Below are 21,213 nucleotides of genomic sequence, written 5' to 3'. Positions count from 1 at the left end.
AATCACAATAACAGCGTTTTGAAATCGAGATGTGGAGGAAATCCTTCTGTCTGAGGCCAGGATGTCTTTGCAGGAAGATAGGATAGTGAAGAAAGCGTTTGTTATACCCGCCTATATTTGTCATGTTATTGAATACAGGTGTTGGGATGTCATGTTGCTGTTGTGAGGACATTGGTTCGGCCACTGTTGGTATATTGCGTGCAAGTCTGGTCTCAATCCACTCGGAAAGATGTTGTGAAACTTGAAAGGGTTCAGAAAAAATTTATCAGTATTTTGGCAGGACTGAGGATTTGAGCGATAGGGAGAGGCTGAACAAGTTGAGGTTTTGTTCTCTGCAGCGTAAGAGGGTAAGGAGTGACCTTATGCAGGTTTACAAAATTATGAGGTGCATGCATAGGATAATTAGACAATTTATTTCTTTCCCTTGGGATCGGGAATCCAGAAAGAGAGGGCATAGGATGAGGGTGAGAGGGAAATGATTTAACGAGACCTAAGGGGCAACTTTTTCACACAGTGGGTGGTACATGGATGGATCAAGCTTCCAGGCCATGTGGTGGAGGCTGGCACAATTGCAACATTTGAAGGGCATTTGCAATGGGTATATGAATAGGAAGGGTTTGGAGTGATACGGGTTGGGTGTTGGCAGGGGTGACGAGATTGGGTTGGGATACCTTCGTCAGCATGGACAGGTTGGACCGAAGGGTTTGTTTCCATACTATACATCTCTATGACACTCGGCCTCTCTGTCTGCCTAATCTGAGATAGATTCTTAAGCGGTAGGGGAATCAAGTGTTACAATGAAAATGAAGGAACGGGAACATGGGCAATTTTGGGTCAATCATAATGGAATGATGGAGCAAGGTTGAGGGGCCACTAGTCTACTCATGTTGCTATTTCTTATGTTCTTATGGGTGAGGAAACAATTGCGCAAACTGAGTAAGACAGCCTGTCAACGGCATTGAAAGGAGTCCTTAGGTAAGGATAAACACCCCAGTGGGTGGTGACACCAATGAACATGCAGTACAGGTGGAGAGCCTGGGAAGTGGAATGGAATCTTTGCAGATAGCAGAGTGTGAGGAGATGTAGTTCAACGTAACTGTGGGAGTCAGTAGATGGTCTAGCCCTGAAATGGAAACATTAAAATCAAGAAAGGAAAGGTAGATTTTCAGAGATTCCAGGTGAAGTTGGGACAAGGGTGGAAATTCGAAGTAAAATTGATTACTATTTCTAATTCTGGGTGAGAGTAGGAAGCAACAATCAATGGATCAGAGACAGAACTTTGACAGGGGTCAGAGTAGGAGTGGAACAAGGCGTGCTCCATATCGCCTGCAAAAAGGCAGGCGCAAATCAGACTTTTGCATGGACCTCGGGCCTCGCTTATTACTCAGAGGATGGGACATATTCAATCCCCTTTCAAACCGACATGTGCCCCTCCCTACCAATCAAAACGAGACACCAGATGATTCAATACCAGTCTGCAATCTCAGTTTGACATGCAGACATCCACAGTTCCGGATGATAAGTTATGTGATGATGGATAGCATCAAATCTGGTCATTTTCTAACCATTCCAACCCAGTATCTTCATGAAAATGAACAATCTGAGTTTCGCATCTCAATCTAATGGTCCAAGGGCCATGAGGTCAACTCAAGGCCAACGTGTTATCTGGAAATCAGGTCAGGCAAGTGATGAAATTTGAAATCCTCCTGATTGGGAAGGTTAATCTCAAACACCAAAAAATCCCACCAATCTGAGGTGACTTAACCTATCCTTCCATGATGAAATTGACCTGTCAAGTTTTAATGATCAGAGACGACTATCGAACTGATTCTTGCAAAATGAAACACATGTATAAAGCTCCTGCCATTTTGGTAATTGAAAGATCGAACAGAGATATTTGAGCTGCTCGAGGTTTCTCACACAGCTTTATATTGGATTGGGACGAAATGGATGGCCACTTATTTGCCTGCTACTCATTTATTCAGTCAAAGATTAAACACGAGGAGCGAGTGCCCTCATTGCTTTCCCCGCACTTCATGCTAAAGTCAGCGAATATGTAGAATGTAGCTCTCTTACGTTATTGACGCTTCTCCTACATAATCACCACTAAAAGTCAATCATTTCACCAATGTGTTTGAATTTTCAGACCAATGAAGAGTTCAATAAGCTAATGAATGGACTTCCCCGAATCGAAGCTGTTAACATGACTGAAATTGAAACTGATGAAAGAGATGAAAGTAGTGTATCTGAAGAAAGTCACATTCAATTGAGAACTGCAACTGTTGACTGGCGGAGAGAAGGATTAGTTACTCCAGTGAAAAACCAGGTAAAAATCAGAAAAAGCTCTCAAGTTTATTAAGTGCAGACATTAACTTGTCAACAGGATTGGGCGTGATGATCAGCTTGTAGGAATTGTTAGGAAAGGCTACGTTTCAGTAGATCATTTTTAATCTAAATTACTTCTGCTTTATTGTTGCATTTGTTTCCTGGTATTGGCTATGGTCAGGCAAGGGAGCATGGTACATGCATCAATTGTAATATTCGTGCTTTTACTCTTAATATCTAGAGAATTTTTACTTCAAAATCAAATTCATTGGTTAGATTAAATTGTAAAATTGAAATCTACCAGTACAATTCAGATGTAATAAATATAAGTTCAGATGTAAATTGGCACAACTCAACAATGGTAATGTTGCAAGCTGCAGTGCCAAGCTTCCTTGTGATACCATGTCCAGTCTTATTCAAAGAATATTCGATAATATGCTCGACACCCCAACTTTTAAAACCACATTTACAGTTCACTTCTGTTGGGTCTTGTACCTCTCTCAATCATTCTTTCCAACTGGGCAAGGCTGATCGACAGGAGATCAGGCAGCATCCGAGGACATTTTGCTGAAGCTCCTCGGATGCTGCCTGAACAGCTGTGCTCATCCAGCACCATTGATCCAGAATCTGGTTTCCAGCATCTGCAGTCATTGTTTTTACCTTAATAGACAGGAGAGCAGAGCCTGCTGGTAAGCATATGAAGTATTGTGTACAAATGGGAGTTGTGAAAGATCGGATTATACTGTGATTCACGAGGTGTCAGTTGTATTGAATGTTTGGGAGGGATACTACCACGAGGCTCAGTGAGATTTCTCACTATCGTTCTCATAACCATCTCATTAGCTACGTCAATGCAGCTATAACATCCCGCATATCCTCTCCGAGTCTAATCTTCACACAAATTCTTCCCGAAACAATTCAATATAATCCTGATGAGCGCCCGATATCCTGGGAGCTGAGCCATCATGAAAAGGCTGCTGTGAACCCACATGAGCACTAGCATGGTAACCTTGCCCTGCTCAGATTGGAATGCTTTCGAACATGCCAGAGAATGGGACAGAAAAACAACTAACATTGCCATAAGAATGCTATGTGTCAGAATCTCTGTGACCACCCACCTTCTCCCTCCGACTCACTCTATCCCAGCCCCAGAACCCCCTCCGACCCAGATTCATGCTGTCACTGACGTCTTCCTCATCTTCAAAACCAACATCGCATCGACATTGCCACTTCACTACCTCTGAATACCTTCTGCATGAACCAACACCAACAGCCATGCAAAACTTAAATCTCTCACCCAATCCTTCCCTTTCTGTCATTCCAGGAGATGAGAGAACACTGGAGGACAGAAAGCTCTTGGATTGGTGGAGAGGTGTCTGACATCAGATTCCTGAAACTGTGAGGAGGGATTCCTGTTTCTCACAAGAAAACATGATACACTCACATTCCACTAAGCGAGCAAATACCACTCATCACTCCTTTGTTAGCGCTCTGTCAGTCTCATTAATTCTTCAGTGTGTCTTTGCATTGGTCCCACAAACTTCTGTCTCTCGTGTTCTGTCGGTTCCGTCAGCATCTACTCTGGCTCCGCAGGGAAAGAAGACACCTCCTCGTTCTCTGAGCATGAGAGTGTTGCGGCCTCAGAGGAAATATCAGTAAGGCTGCGTCCAGCACATACCACCAGCTCCCTGGGAATATGAGCTATTGAGGGTGTGGGAGCACTGTTTGGTAAGCCCCTCACTGTGTCATTTCCCACAGCACTTGGAGGGCTGCCAGCGACCCGGTGCGGACAGAAGAGACAGTGGTGTCGGCAAACATCTACATGTACCAGGGAACAGCAGATGCAGCAGACAGGGATGTACACTTGAAAGACGACAGGGATGCAGATATACTGTGGGGACCCAGATATCCCAATCAATGAATCATCTAACCTCCATGGAGAAGCAGACCCAGCACCCTCAGCGTCTGCTGGCCATGGCCACAAAGCTGAACCCCAACGCCCACTGCTCCACAGGCCTGTAGTCGAGGTGCCACTTTCTAATCACAAGTAATAGGGCAGTGCCCTGCTGGAGGAGGAAGCACACACAGGTCTCTCCGAAGACCCAGACTCAAGATATCATAGAAGTGGCTGAGCCTCCACCTGCAAACTGCCGCCCAGTTCTGCTCAGCATTGTCAGAGCTCCCTCACCCCCGCCAGACAGAAATGCTGCGAGGCTGACTGAACAAACCACTGCAGGGCTAACAGGCAGCAACAAGGAGTCCGATCCTTTATTCACCATTGCATATAGTGTTATCACCCATCCTCGCTCACAACTGCAATCTCCCAGACCTCTCAACGCACAGCCCTCAGAGGTGAAGAATTGCAAACTCTTCTTCCTGTGTCAAAAGTTCCCAATCCCCGAACTGGTCACTTTGTAGCCAAAGGACTGTTGAAACCAAGTCTCTGGATTGCAGACGCAAATACAACTCCCCACCTCACCCCCCACCCCCCGCCCCCGCGCCAGACTATGGTCGATCCCTGGACTGGGGACGAGCAAATGCCAGATGCCAAAGTTCATGGGCAAGGCCCATACAACAGGAGCCTGTGCATCTTGCCCTGAGATGCTATTTGGTCTGATCGAACACCATGGTCGTTTGTAACCAATCGGAAACAGCGTTCATCCTGTCCCTCTCTGAGAGCCATGCCATGTCCCCTAGATAGCCAATGCATTTTGTGAATTTGTCAAGAGGGGAAATTGAATAATGAGACAAGTTTTGCTAGTAAGGAGACTTTTCATCATCAAATAATCCTCTTACATGTCAATGCTTCAAGTTGTTAGTCACTGCTGTAGAAATCAGATCAGTCCTCCTGGGAATAACCCTAAGGACGCTGCTTGGCCCAAACACTGTCCCCGCCAGGCACTCAGCTCCAGTGTGGACCAGCTAGCGAAAAATTCTCCGACATGTTCAAACTCTTTCTTCTACAAGCTGAAGTCCCAACCTGCTTCAAGAAGTCCACCATCATTTTCGTAAGTGAGGAAACAAAACTCATACATTGTTCCTTAATGAGGACCGACCAGTGGCCTGAGCACAATAATCATGAAGTGCTTCGAGAAGCTGGTGAGGGTCCACATCAACTCCATTCTCCCAGCCTGCCTCGGTCACTTAAAATTTGCCTTTTAAAGTAACAGGTCCACAGTGGGTGAAATACCTCTCGCCCTGCACCCCTTGAACATCTGGACAAGGACACTTTTGTCAGACTCCTGCTCATTGACTACCCCTCTGCCTTCAACACTCTTATCCTCTCGACATTGAACTCAAAACCCTGTGACATTGGTCATGATTCTAACCTCTGCAACTGGATCCGCAGCTGTCTGACCCACAGATACCAATCATTGAAGATAGGCAACTGCACCTTCCCCCGGATAACCTTCACCACTTGCGTCCCCCCAATAATGAGTGCTCAACCAGTTACTGTACTCCCTTTACACCCACGAATTCCGAACGAACACCATCTATACATTCACTGACGACAGCACTGTAACATGAGGGGAATTTGACAACGATGAATGAAAAGACAGAAGGGAGATAGAGGGATCATTGACGTGGCGCAAGAGAATAGCTTCTCTCTCTCTCTCAATTTCGGTAAAATTAAAGAACACATCATTGACTTCAGAAGGAAAGGAGAACAACACGCTTCAATCTACATCAATGGGAATGAGGTTGAGAGAATGGAAAATGTCAAATTTCCTAGACTGACCATAATGGACAAACTTTCCGGAAAATACCATGTGTTTGTGCCGTTGGAAAATATACAACAACACCTCTTTTTCCTCAGAGAGCTCAGGAATTTTGGCATGTGCACAAGGACCCTCACTAACTTCGACAGCTGCACCTTTGAGCGCATACTGTCTGGGTCCAGAAGGCCAGGTATGGCAACTGCGAAGCTCAGGATCATAACAAACTACTGACGGTTATGTGCGAGTCCCAGACGATCATAGAATCGAATACTCTATCTATGAACTCCACTTACACATCTCGTTGCCACGAAACGGCAGGCAAAATCATCAAGGACCCACCTCACCCCGGTAATGTACTCCTTACATGCATTCCGTCAGGTAGAAGATACCCTGAAGCTTGAACACATCCACCAACAGGTGCAGGAATAGCTTTTCCCCAGCTGTTATTAGTCGGTTATGAGACTCTCTAGCTCAAATCATACTGGTCTTGCTTACATTGAATTTGCCTTGTGCCCACTCTCTGCAATGTACCATTTGTCCAAGTCTTTTTTGATCTCTTCATCCTCGCGTATTATCATGTGCCTCTATTGCTTATAAACAAAGGGTTTCACTGTTGTTCGCGACACGTTACAAGACATAAATCAAATCAAATCCGAACCCAGGCACACCGATATTCACAGATTTCGTGTAATTCTGAGAAACCTGAACAAACATTTAGACTAAGAGCATTAGTGTGAGACGGTGTTCCAAATGAATGTAGATGCAAACTGGCTATCGTTTTTCGATCAATATGATTTAATGTGGTTATATTTCTGTCAACACTAGGGTCAATGTCATTCTGACTGGGCTTTCAGTGCAACTGGTGCCATAGAAGGACAGTGGGCAAAAAGGCATGGAAACCTGGTTTCTCTCAGTGAACAGAATCTGATTGATTGTAAGGAACCAAGAAACGGATGCTTTCTTGGAACGGCATTGAAAGGCTTTCTTCAAGTGATTGGTTTTCAAGGCATCAACTCTGAGGAAACTTACCCTTACACAGGAAAGGTAAATCCCCAAGACGTCTCGTAAGATTGTGGTGGAGTCGGGGTTCATTCTCATTTCGTTTTATTTCATTTCTTCTGTCCTGTCTGCGTTCACTTGCAAGTTTTCTTGGAGTTTATTTTAATTACCTCTTGGTGAAGAGCAGCGAAATCTGTGAGTGTGTCGAGCAGCACGGACTCACAACTGAGATAGCCGAGAGAGTTTGGGTTCCTGATGGCTCCTGCCCTGACGCCAATTCATGGCTGCTCAGGCGGTGATGAGTCTCGGTTCGTGGCAGTGTCCATATCCAGTACAGTTTCGTGCATGCAGCAGATGAGCTCTGTTTTCGTTCATGGCAATGTCTGTATCTATCATAGATTCGCAAAATTAGCTGTGCAGGTGAGTCTGGGATTTTGGCAGCATTTGCATCCAGCACAGATTCATGGAGGTAGCGTGCAAGTGGGTTAGTTTTCTGTCAGTGTCTGTATCCAGCAGAAGTTCACGGAGGCAGAGCGAAGGTGAGATTTGTTTCCTGTCAGTATCTGTATCCAGCTCAGATTCATGAAGGCAGAAAAGGTGAGTTTGGTTTCCTGTTATTCCTGCATCCATCATAATTTAGTGAAGATTAGTTTGGGTTCTGTCAGTGTCGCTATCCAGCGCAGATTCATGGAGGGAAGGGAAAGGTGTTTTCGGGTTCCTGTCATGATCTGTATCCAGCACAGTTTCTTGGAGATGGGGAGAAGTTGAGTTTGGGTACCTGTCAGTGCAGGTCGCCATCACAGGTTCATGGAGGCAGCAATGGAGCTTCGGCACAGTACAAGAACGGGCAGCAACGGCAGTGATTGCATTAGTAACCGATGTCTAATGCAGCCTCGTGGTAACAACAGAATCGTGTTTGGACCAATGTCATGCCTAGCAGCATCAGTGAGGTCCATCAAGGCCTCCTTTTGACCAAGGCATCAGCGGAGTCAAGATGCTGCCAAAGATTGGGCGACTTTCATTCCGACGGTGAGAGAGAAGGGGACACATGCCTGACCAGCATGTCCATGATGGAGTACTTAGCAAGTACTATGTATTTGGACGTTTTCTTTATTTCTCCATTTCTTCCTCCTTTATATTGTATGTTGTGATTTTAAATGTGTTTTGAGATGGTGCTGCAGCGTGGCAACACTATACAACACATGTCACTGTATGTGCAAAGAATATGCACGTGACAGTAAATAACTCAAATGAAAATCCTTAGGTGCTTTACAAAAGCACGGACTTTTTCCAACATCCATGGTAATAGACCGTGGAATGCAGCGCTTTTCAAATGGGAGCTGCCATGCTGGATCTGTGTCAATCCTTCCCTGAGAGTCTGCCCTCAGGTTTCTGAAAGTGTCACTGCACAAGTAGAATTAAGGAGACTGAGAGAATATAATCTTTCAGCACTCCCAGTCATCTCAACCTTATCTTGGAATGCTCTCCTACATCTTGACACAACACCTCGTACCCTCAGCCAATGTGTCTGAGGAGTTAAGAGTACTTCCATTTCTGTGAATTAATGCTCACCATTCCCACAGTACAAAGATGTGGAGGTTAGGGGGATTGTCTATGTTAAACTAACCATAGTGCGCAGGGAATTATAAGTTAGGTGTCTAAGCCATGGGACACGCAGGCTAACAGGGATAAGGTAGGGCCGAATGGGCATTTTCTGCACCCTGGGGATACTATGATACTGTGAGTTAGCATGTAGATATGACGTTCAGCTGAATCAACGGAACATTCAGCATGTTCTGTCCTTCAGAAGGGTACGTGCACCATCCACTATAACAGGTAACATACTAACACAGCGAAGGACAGATCTGAAGAGTCAGGAATAAAGGTAACTATTTTAATCTGTGTGCTTCTCCCATATGCCACATCGGGCTGGTCAGTCACTCTAATATAAGCTGCAATTTTACATGAAAAGGAACAACTTTCGTTTGGAGTATGAGCTAAAAGAAGTTATAAACGTTTGATGAGAAATCTTCGAATTATGTGCTCATGTCGTTGGTAGGCCTGTGTATAAATATGGTCCTTTGTTAACAGAGGTGTTTACTCTTTAGGAATGTCATTTACTGTGCAACTTACTGGGTAGCCATTTGGCATATTGTGGTGTAATGAAGAAACTTGGCTTGAATCTATACTCAGGAGACTTTTTTTGTGTAAGTTGCTTTACGGTTGATGCTATTCCTCCAGAAGCCGTTGTTGTCTTTCTACGCGTAACAATTGCTCCGAATATTGGATTTGATTGGGATCAGCCTCTTGCGTGCAAATCCCAACTTCTTGTCTCAATGTCACACAGTTTCACCCTGTTCTTCAGTTCATTCTTCAAGTCCTTACCCCAGCTTTTCCACACTCTCATGCCTGATCTTATTGTAGATGACTTGTGCGTTATCATCCAGGACAGCTGTTGCTTTTGTTTTGGGTTTGTGTCAACACTGAATAATTGTTCCTGTGGTAATCTGAGGCCACGCAGACTTTAAGTTCATTGTAAGCCCATCCACTCTGCTCTCCAAAATGCAGCGTTTAATTGGCCAAATGAACAACTGAATGAAAGAAACACTCTCTTCATATGACAGGTGTACATGATCTGGTGACTGGGCATCACTCTAAACTCAACCTTTTCTCTGGCTATGTTTTATGGAGCTGATGGCCTCTCACTCACTGGCTGGCGAGTCAACATTAACAGAGTCTCCTCTTTTCATGAAGCCCCAGTGCATGTATTGTCACTCGGGCACTGAGCTGGACAACAGAAGTGTTTTGCACAAATGACAGCGCCACGGAGTGGTCATTCCCAGCCAGAGGCCAGTGGCCCTGCTCAACAGGAAGGCCCCTAAATCTACAAGCAATGCTGAACACATTTGCATGTCGTTGTCCTCTCATGTTGAGCACCTCACTCACCCCTGAATGAATTATATTGGCATTGGGATCAGGACTGCTCAGTATTATAAATTGCCAATTTGGCAGCCTCAGTTTGGAGTCCAGCACGAATACTCGGCTTGTGATTCATTACACCTTTAGTCCCTAATTTACACTCCACAGCTGGGGAAACGACATGATCTCAAGGGTTAAAGTGAGATTGACACCCCTTTCCATCAAGGCATGACGTGACATCAAGGAGCCCAAGAAAATCTGGAGTGAATGGAAATTGGAAGAAAATTTTCCTTTAGTTGTAATTATATCGAAAAAACTGGAAGGTGTTTTCAGTTATTTGATGTCTTTCTGCTCAGGACATGTCGATCGGAGTTCCTCAGTGTAGCCTTCTTGGTACAGCCATCTTCAGCTGCTTCGTCACTGGCCTTCTATCCAAAAGGTACGCAGGGGGAATATCTACACGATTGTCAGCACAATTTGAATTTATCACATTTTGAAGAAATCTGTGTCCAATGCGGCAAGGTGTGGACAATATCTCCAACTGAGAAGACAAATGACAAATAACATTCTCACCAGACAAGTGCCAGAAAGTGACATAATCCAACATGGGAGAAAATTTAACCATTACTGAATCGCACACTATCAACAACTCTGAAGTATTTCCATTAACTAAACAAAAGGCAAGGATATGGTGGAATACTTCCACTTCCCTGGATGACTGCAGCTCCGACAACAAAGGAAGAAACAGTTATTTTATTGGTTGTCTGCTATAGACATTGCACAGATTGGACAGTAGATCTTGGAAACGTGCATATATAACAGAATTGTTGATAAGGGTCATTTGAAATTCCCCAGTATTAATTGGAACATCCGTGGTGCAGATTATCTGGATGGAGATGATTTTGTTCGGTGTTTACAGGAGGTATTCGTGAAGCAATAATTAGATATGCCGACTGGGGGAGGCCATATTGGATTTGATGCGAGGCAATTCGCCAGGCCACGTGTCAGATATGTCGATGGCAGAGCATTTTGGTGACAGAGAGCATAAATGCCTCAAATTTGCGGTCGGCATGGGGAGGAAATGAAACTGACTGTATGAGAGGGAATTTAATCTGGGGACGGGATGATTTACTGCTCTTAAACAGGACCTATGGAGTGTAAATTAGGAATAATTGATTTACGGAAATGCACAACCGAAATGTAGAGCATTTTTTTGCTGTGTTGAATAACTTTATCCCAATGAGACCGGTGTGGAATTGTAAACGAAAGGTGCTCAGGATGACAAGAGCAGAAGAGCGGGATCTAGCGCAAATTTTGAAGATTACAGGGTCGGAAGGAACGAACTCAAAAATGGAATGAGGAAAGCTGGTTGGGGGCATGAAGAAGCCTTGGCGGGAAGGATTTGGAAAAATCCAAATGTTTTGCACACGTACACTAGGAATAAGAGAATGATCTGAGAGAGCGTAAGCTGGATCCAAGCCAGTGGAGGTAACTTAAGCACTGAGCGTGGCGAGACAGAGAAGGAGCAAAATGAGTTTTTTTTTGCCATTGTATTCATGAGAGAGAGGGAGCTTGATGTTAGAGAGAATACTGGGGAAGAGCTTAATAGGCTTGAGCAGATTGATATTAAGAATGTGGATATGGTGGAAATTCTGGAAAGCATGAGTATGATTCAATCTCGAGGACCGGATCAGATATATCCACATTTCCTACGAGAAGTGAGGATTGAGATTGCTGCACCTCTGGCAATGATCTTTGAATCCAACCTCTCCATAGTAGTTCTTCATGTTTGGAGGGAGGCATATATTGTACTTCTCTTCAGGGAAGTAAATAGGGAAAAATACCTGGAAATTATTGTCTAGGTAGGTTTACGTCTGTGGTCAGCAAGGTACTGAAAAATATTCGCAGATATAGGAATTTGGATTGTTTGGATAAAGATTTTTGATTAAGGATTGTTTTTTTTTTATAAATGGCTTGGATAAAGAAGTGGAAGGTAACCAGAGACGTTTACCCAAGAAACAGGCTGTCAGGAGAGGTCATACGTTTATGGTCACCGGAGGAAGAAAAGGGAAGATATCAGAGGTAGGTTATTTCCGCAAAGAGTTTTTGATGCGTGGACTGCACTGCTGGCTTTGATAGTAAAGTTGGAGACATTAAGAATATGTAAGCGACAGCTGGTCAAGCACATGCACGGCAGCAATTTGAGAGGTTTGTATTTAGTTTGATCTTAGATTAAAATAAATGTTTGGCACAACATTGGGGTCCGAAGGGCCCGCATTGTGCTGCACTGTTCAGTGTTCTATGTTTTGACACTGAGTAGGTTTGACACCATCTAGGACATTCACTCCATTTGTCTGGCATCAAATCCAGAAACATTAATTCCCTCCAACATCATCACAAAGTGATAGCAGTATATTCAATCCAAGAGCTACAGCTGTGAAGTTGACTGATGGACTGTAGACAGAACCTTCCAAACCGAAGGCCACTTCCGCCAAGGACCGTAGTAGATACAGTTAACACCACTCCCTGCAACATCCCCTCAAATCACTCACCATCCTGGCTCAGAAATTTATTGTCATTCCGCCACCGACTTTGGGTCAAAAGCCTTGAACTCCCTCTCTAACAGAATAGTACCGATCAAAAATTCTGCAAATGTTCTGGAAGGCAGCTCATCACACCTTCTCCAAGCCAAGTTTGAATGAACGCTGACATAGTCTGCCACAACTACATTTTAATCCATCTTGGAATTAAATCTCGGTGTATGTGGCAATTCCTCCTGCAACACACACCCACCAATTTCGATATCACTCCCAGTATCAATCTCACCCCAGAGTTGGCATCATGTTCTGCCCTGTGTCCTGAAACTGAAGCAACTGCAACATTGGAGAGAAGTAATTGAAAATTATTCACCAGATTCTTCACACCATCAGAGTGTAGCAAAGTCACCACATTTATAATTTTCCAATTTTCGTTTAAACACGGGCATCGAGGCCATACTTGAGACAATCAATATACTCCATCATTTCCAACATGAAAGAATTTACAGAAAGGCCGAGGGGTGCAGGTGCATAATTCCTTGGAAGTGGAGCCGAGGATAGATAGGATGGTGAAGGAGGCATTTGGCACAGTTACCTTTATTGTTCAAAACATTGGTACAGGTATTGGGACGTCATATTGCAGCTGTACAGGACATTGGCGAGGACACTTTTGTAAAACTGTACACACGTTTGGTTGCTCTGTTAAAGGGAGAATGTTGTTAACTTTCACAGGGTGCAGAAAATATTGACAAGGATGTTGCTGGGATTGGGTTTCAGTTATCGGGAGAGACTGAATAGTCTGGGGCTTTTCTCCAAGCGGAGGAACAGAGCCTGAGGGGTGACACTCTCAAGGTTTATGAAATCATCAAATATATGGATCGGGTGAAGAGCAGAATGTTTTAGCCATGGGATCGGAGTCCAAATCTAGTGAGCAGTGCCTTAAGATGAAAGGGGAAATAGTTGAATAGGTACTGAGACTAATACTAATTAGTTATAATCCAATGACTCTAATGATGTAATTATTGACTGTTTGGGAAACGGTTATCTGCATGCGAAGAATTTAATTCACTAATGTATGATGAACAAGTTTCAGATGAGTCGGCCGAAAACTGTGAAGAAGCTCAACTCGTTCTAATGTAGTTTCGGTATGAGCTAACTAGATGGTGAGCCTGATTGGGTTATTGAGTTGTCAAGGCAAAGTACTTTTTTTTTCTCACATTTCAAGTCATTTGTAATACCATTGCTTGGTCTAAGTGAAGAATGTTTCGAATACATTGAGCAATAAATATTAGGTTTGACACAAGAAAACCCTAAAAATGATCTGAGTTGTAACTGTCTCGCGCCGAGGATCATGTATGTATGTAATGACCTGCCTGAAGAAGTGGCGGAGGCAGGTACAATTACAAAATTAAAAAGGTACGGAGATGGGTATATGGATTGGAAGTGTTCAGGGCCAAGTGGTCGCAAATGGGACGACAATACGTCAGGATATGTGCCTGGTGTGGACGAGTTGGAACAAACGGTTTGGTTTCGTGCTAAGTCACGCAAAATATACCTTTTTCTAAACAAATAGTGAACAAATATCGCACAGGTTTGGGAAAATAAATTGGCTGCCAAAGTCGGAATGCAGAAAAGTGTCAAGCAAACTAAAAAATAGCTTTATTATGATCTTAATGAGTATTCATTTTGAACATTTTATTTAAAATTTAGGATAGAGACTACTGCAGATTTCAGCCAGATAAAATTGCCGCTAAAATCACTGACTACAAATGGGTTTGGGGAGGCGAGGCAGCATTGGAACAAGCAGTGAGAGAGATAGGACCGATGTCTGTTGTGATTAATGCAAGTCTGAAATCCTTCCAACATTATAAAGGAGGTAAGTCGCGGAGCACTGGATGATGTCTTTGAATCAGATTATCGACTGTTCAAGAGAATGCATTAGAAATCATACATCTACAGACACATTTACTGTCACTATTTTGGTATTAATATTACTGCAATGTTTACCATGGACCATGACCCTTATCATTGTTCCTGCCTACACTCCCCCCGTGTTACATGCCGTCCAGTACTGTCAGATATCATCGAGTTAAAGTTAGACCATGCTACAAACTGAGCTCAGGAGTGGTAATGAGAAATGGACCTGCTCCCATTCAGAGTGATGCAAATCGCTCAAAACATTGTGCTATAGCTAAGAGAACTGATGGTGAAGTGTAACTATCCTGATGTGCTGTTGAGTGACTGCACATGTCAACTTTTTTTAATTGTAAACTGAAGACGCTACACTCACTGTATCTGGATTAAGAGGAAAATCGAGTTTCGGGCAAAAGCCCTTCCTGATGAAGTCGATTTTCCTGTTCCTCAGATGCTGCCTGACCTGCTTTGCATTTCCAGATTGAGTTTAATCTGGACTCTGATCTCCAGCATCTGCAGTCCTCACTTTCGCCTGAGGCTGAAAAGGCTGCAGCCTTGTTCGCTGGTACGACAGAGACTGAAGCGTGAGCTTGTGGAGGTTCATAAACAATAATGGGTATGGGACGAATTAAGAGAAGGAGAGTCCAAAACTAGAGACCATACGTTTAAGGTGAGAAAGGAAAGATTTAAAAGTTATCTGAGGAGCAATGTTTGCACACAGAGCATGGTACGTGTCTGGAATGAATACCAGAGGAAGTGGTGGAGAGTGATACAAATACAACATTAAAAAAGGCATCTGGATGGGTACATGAACAGGAATGGTTTACAGGGATATTGGCCAAGTGCTGGAAAATAGGACTAGATTGGTTGAGGTTATGTGCTCAGCATGGACGATTTCGATCGAAGGATCGAAGCGTTTCTACGCTATAAAACTCTATGACTCTGAAGGATGTGCCGAGAGCAAGTGAGAATGGCAGAGGCGATGTCATTGGGAAACATTGATTAAAGTCAACAGATGTAATGGTGCGGAGTGAGGACGATCAATGTGAAGACAGTTCGTAAAAACAGACATGTCAGTGTTCATTCATCAAAGCTAAATTAACACGAATTGAATATTTCACAGATAAACCATTTAATATGTGTCTCCTTACAGGAGTTTACTATGATGAAAATTGCAATGGATATGTAACCGATGAAGTGCTGGTGGTTGGTTTTGGAATTGAGGATGGAATGAACTATTGGCTGGTTAAAAACAGGTCCGTACTCTATGAAATAATAAACACCTGATCATAGATGGAGAAGGGACAGTGAAATGGAATGAATTTCCTGTCTCTGTGCTGCAAACTGTGTATCTGTTCAGCGAACACGTAACACAGTGTTTATCTGGAAGTGAAGGCTTAATGGTTGTGCTGTCTGAGATGATATCTAAAAACACGTCTGAGTAGGTATCCCATCACCAAGTAACGCTGCACTTACAAGTGGACGGTTCTTGACTGAAGCATTGCTTCATACAGAGGCAGGCATCAGAGTGTCATTATCCCTGAATCACAACCATTTTTTAAACTTACCAGTACAAATTACAAACATACGGTTAAAACTAACAGCTATACACAACAAAAGACAATTTACTGGGGAAATGGGCGGCAAAGTCAGATCCCAAACCCAACTGTACAACCTGTTCACAGGGAAACAATGACAAAGCTCGAATCACTTGTCACTAGAGCACTGATGGGATCAGATTAACAGCCCCAATTTTGGAACGAATAACATAGAACTTTACAGCCCAACCCATGCCTTTTAACACTCGAAGTTGAGCTGACCTGTGGAACCAATCTGAAGCCCATGTAACAAACACTATTCCATTCTCGTCCATATGCCTGACCAATGACCATTTAAATACTCTGAAATGTGGCAATACCTCTACTGTTGCAGGCAGAGTTCCAAGCCCCTACAACAATCTGAGGAAAGAAATTACCACTGACATTTGTCCAATATCTATCACTGTTGATTTTAAAGCCCTCCTGCCAGCCATCGCCATTCAAGGAAAAAAGCCACTCACTATCCAACCTATCAAATATTTTAATTAATTTTTGTGTCTCAATTAATTCACCTCTCAAACTTTTTCCTAACGAAAACAGCCTTAACTCCCTCAGCTTTTCCTTTTAATATCTCCCTCCATAACTGGCGATTTCCCAGTAAATCTCATCTGAACCCGTTCCAAAGCAAGCACATTCTTCCTGTAATATGGTGACCGGAACTGTGCACATTACCCAGAGTGTGGTTGCAACAGAGTTTAGTCCGGCTTGAAGCATGATCTCCGATTTCCGAAACTAAATCCCCCTATCAATCAAAGCTAACACACCATATGCCATCTCAATAACCCTATCAACCTGGGAGGCAACATTCAAACATCGATGTACCTCGACACCGAGATCTCTGTGCTCATCTACACAAGCACGAATCTGACTATTCGCCCATTACATTCGATTCCTTTCAAACCGACTCACCTCACACTTCTCCGTGTTAAACTGCATTCGCCACCTTTCGTCATAGCTCTTCAGCTTATCTACTCATCTCTGCAATCCATACATCCTTCGTAACTGCCCACAACTCTAACGAACTTAATGTCATCCGCATATTAATCCACCATCTTTCTGTGCTCTCATTCAGTTCATTTATATAAAAATCGACTAAAAAAAGTGCATCCAAAACTGATCCTTGTCGGGCTTCATTAGTAACTGAACTCGAGAATGAATATTTTCCATCAACTACTACCGTCTGTCTCCTTTCAGTGATTTATTCCATGAGGCGTCGCTGGCTGTCGTTATTACAATCACGGCAGTCAGGCTTGGAAGAAGCAGTCACATCTTCAGGGCGAGATTGGATACAAAATGTTTGATTAAATAAGTCCTGTGGTTCGGGTGAATATACACACACAGAGACACACACACACAGACACAGACGCACAGAAAGAGAGACACAAGAACTCTTTGTAATCATTTATGAACTTGAATGTATTTAAATAGAAAAACAATTTAAGTTTGAATTGTGCTGTAAAGTTGAGGGATTTTTAATTTTAATATAGCATATATAAATTTGCCAACTATAGGTGCAGGGAATATTTGCAAGTTGAAACTGGAATGCACAAAATAAGGAATGATTCCTTGAGCCAACATTTCTCGGAGAGAAGCAATGTTCATAACACTGAGGCTTAGGGCTGCAGGAAGAGCTAAAGCATTATAGCTTTGATTTGCTGACCTGCAACTCCTCATTGGTCGCATGAAACCATGGATCAACATGTAGTGAACTACTGAAGTAGCGTGCCTTTAGGAAACCAAGCATTTTTCTTTGCTCATTGTACTTAAATATATTGTAGAATAGTCTGTGAAGTGTATATTTGGACCACGATTGAGTGTTTTAGTTTATAATATTCCCGCTAGATAGTACACCTTTCAGTGATCCATGTGGGTTGCTTTCTAAACTATTCAAAATTTTTATTGCAAAATGGATTTCAGTTAAATCCTCAATAATCCTGTGTGAATTGTGAAGGAAACTCTCTGGTGGTTCAGTTGTTTTTGGAAGTTCCCTTTCATAGTTTTATTATCATTGTAGAATTTTTCAATTGTTTGTTTCTTTGTGACACATGTTTTCATTATACAGGTTTTAAATCCGAAATTCACAAGAATAAGGTGGTGTACTGCTGCAAAAAGAACAATAAATTGCTGTTATTCAGAAGGCATTTACCTGGAACCTCATGATATGCTTGTGATAAGGCTCAGTTGCACTACTGCAAATTGCATATTTTTAGATCTTGAATTTTTAAAGTAGAGAACGTTATTTGTGTATGAGCAGCATAAGCAATTGTCTAAAATGATTTAAAATTTCTTTGCAAATTTTAGATCTTTTAAATCAGGGTAACGAGATTGCATTATGAGGATGATCTGTCAAGTGTGGCGAGCGTTTATGTCAGGATGGTTTAGCTGACAGCAGTTACACTTTTCAGAAGAAAACGAGTAAACCCCTTGAACTACTTTCCATCATTCCATTAGATCATGGCTGATTTATGTCTGCAGTCACCCTAGTTTAATAACTCTGAATTTGCACACCTGACAAAGATCTAGCATCGACAGGAAAAGAATTTTAGACTTTCACTACTCATTGTTTGAAGAAATATTTTCTTACCTCTCCCCTGCCTGGCTTAGCTTTAATTTTAAGGTTATACCTACTTGTCTGAACTAGCCCACCAGTTTAAAGAATTCCAACTGTATCAATTTCTTTGATCACCTTAACACTGTAATTAGCCCACCCCCTTCATCTTCTGTATCCAGGAGAAGTATAGCATGCAACATCCTAGAAGTGAAACACTGCAGTTGCCAGACATCTGAAATTTAACAAAGTGCTGCAAGTACTCAGCTGGTCAGACAGCACCTAGTGGAAAGAAATGGGTGAACTTTCAGGCATGACAACTTCCTTCAGTATAGCCATTTTGCAGTTTTAATGAACTGAAGAACTTTCACTGATTTTTAAAAAAATTAACCTCCAGTACTTTGTGACTGGTTTATGTTCCTACATTAGTTTGTACTACACTTTCTTAAAATAAAAAGTTTTCTCTTTCAAACCTGGAGCCTTGCAAAGGTCTATGGGAGTTTGTCCATTTCTGGAATTAAATGGCTATGCAAACACGTTTTTGTTCTTCTGGAGAATTGGATCTTTAACTTTTTAAAAATGACCTTGTGATACTGAATAAATACAATGGGGTTGTTGAGGACAATAAGGCTTAATTGAACAGAGTCTAAGCAGAAAAACTCCCGGAAACAGGTTAAGCTGGCCAGACTGTAGACTGGGAGTGTCCCGATGAGATTCAGTTCAGACAAATGCGAATATGTAATTTCATCTATTGATTGGCACTGACAGAAAAACTGGTAAACGGAGTATTTTAAGTATTGCAAAGCAATGCTGGTGGAGAACCGTCAATGACAAAAAGAGGTCACACACAGATCTGTGAAATAGACGAATACTAGTTTATTTCTGACGATATCATGGGCAGGGGAAATTACTAGGAATGGTACAGCATGGACACACTGCACAGATAATTCAAGTTTTTTCTATCCCGTGTTGTAGATACAAATAGTGTGCATAGTGTTACATCCGTGTTCCAGTCGTGCATTGGTTAATTCCAAGACAATATGAATTAAATTGTATTGAATGGAAAAATAAATGTAATTGTAACAGGGTGTCCGTTCCTCGTCTCGTGCAGGTGCCCATCTCCAGTATCCTCGTTTCAATGCTTATGCAGGTTGGTGTGCAATCTTCAGTCGAATCAGGTGTCACTCAGTCTAGGTTGGCTTTGTGTGGTTCAGTACTTGAGGAGACTGGGGATGTCCTTGCATCACTTCGATAGAGATGATGCTATTGTGAGCGAGGAATACAGTTGTCAGATCATCTAAGGAGTGTATTCATTGAATCTGGTAGCTGTTTAGAAAATGGCTTGTTTTGCTGTTTTGTTACTTAGCTGATTGTGGTCAAGTTGAGGCATTTTGCGTATGTTGTGTTTAGTTGATAACCGACATGGCTTCTGCAAACAAGTAGTGGGCAGGCAGAGTAGTTTTTTGTTTTTGTCTGATAACTGGGTTTGAGGTGAAGGATGTGCGTCGCAAGAACCAGGGGGTTATCTGACGCGGTCGGGCTAGCATCAGTTGGGTAGTATTTGGAGTCCCAGTCCAAAGCTACCCATTCCGTGTCAGTTGCAAAGTTATTGTTCGAGTGGGCCTTCATTGATGCATGGTAAGGGGACGGGGGTAGCACCTTGAAGCACAAACGCTGGCGATTTAAACACATTTTAATAGCCATGCAAGAAGTGCGACATCGACGATGATAGTAATGACGAATATGAATCCCTGCAGCAAGGCTGTGCCTCAGGAAAACTGCCACAGTTGTTGCCCAGTTCTATCGGTCCCATTTTGGTTTTTAGTTGAGCAGTACTGTGGTAGCGCATTGGATATGCCAGGCTGGCTTACTGATGTCCTCACTGGGGTTAGGTATGTAAGTGTAACAATCGGAAACGATGAGGGTGCATGCGCCCACTTTCTCGAACAGCAGATAATCCTTGATCATCCAGTTTTGCAGGGTCACATTGGGGATGCCAACAGTTTTGGCATTCAGCTGGTCGTTGGTTACCTCCTCCAAGGTGGAGGCCAGCTGATGAGTTTTTATTTAGAACGAGTGGTTGCATATTTGGGTGAAAGGATAGAGAGAACCAGGCCAAGATTGGTGAGGCTTCGCTTCCTGTGATATGGTGGCGTCGTCGAGGGACAGACTGGAAATGATATGCAAATGGCATTGCACCACATATGCAACATAACAGCTCCTGGGTCAGGATAATGATGGGTAGGCTTTGTGGCCAAAAATAGTGTAGGTACCATTATGGATTCTCAAGTGGTCGGTCTGGAAGTCTCTCTAGGTTTTCGTGCAGGTGGTGTTTTGGCTAGTAATGTTGAGGACGTGAAGGATCAATAAACTGTCTTCTGCTGCGGACCAACTTGCTGCGGGGTGAGGAGCAACTAGTTCGTGCACTGGCGCCAGTCGGCATTCCATCTGATTGGATGGCTGTTTTGGAGGCTGATAGATTACAGGGGTGTGCGCTGTCAGAAGGGGTGAAATCCTGTAAAGTGCGCGGGAGAACTTCCGAAAACTGAGCATTTCTAGTCCTACAAAGAACGGGGCAGTACTGTATCTGATCATATAAACTGAGACAGGCCAAGTGCGGTGCATCAGAGTGGAGAAGCAATTAGGCAATAGCG

General features: G+C 43.0%; 1 protein-coding gene across 2 annotated transcripts in view; it reads left to right on the top strand.

The window, feature by feature from the left end:
• The window catches only part of LOC122547395 (procathepsin L-like), an 18,915-nt gene extending 3,200 nt beyond the window's left edge, over positions 1 to 15,715 (top strand). The window contains exons 3-6 of one of the 2 annotated variants that reach the window (XM_043686021.1): positions 2,147 to 2,326; positions 6,870 to 7,088; positions 14,210 to 14,375; positions 15,567 to 15,715. In XM_043686021.1, coding sequence (XP_043541956.1) covers positions 2,147 to 2,326; positions 6,870 to 7,088; positions 14,210 to 14,375; positions 15,567 to 15,700 — 699 coding nt within the window. In that variant the 3' untranslated portion in view covers positions 15,701 to 15,715. The remainder of the gene's footprint in view (positions 1 to 2,146; positions 2,327 to 6,869; positions 7,089 to 14,209; positions 14,376 to 15,566) is intronic. The other variant, XM_043686022.1, reaches the window with a different exon arrangement.
• The last annotated feature ends 5,498 nt before the right edge of the window (positions 15,716 to 21,213 follow it).

The sequence above is a fragment of the Chiloscyllium plagiosum genome, unplaced genomic scaffold (assembly GCF_004010195.1).
Source record: "Chiloscyllium plagiosum isolate BGI_BamShark_2017 unplaced genomic scaffold, ASM401019v2 scaf_13993, whole genome shotgun sequence".
Classification (NCBI taxonomy): domain Eukaryota; kingdom Metazoa; phylum Chordata; class Chondrichthyes; order Orectolobiformes; family Hemiscylliidae; genus Chiloscyllium; species Chiloscyllium plagiosum.
Note: the sequence above shows the minus strand (reverse complement) of the source record. Positions and strands in the feature narration are given on the sequence as shown.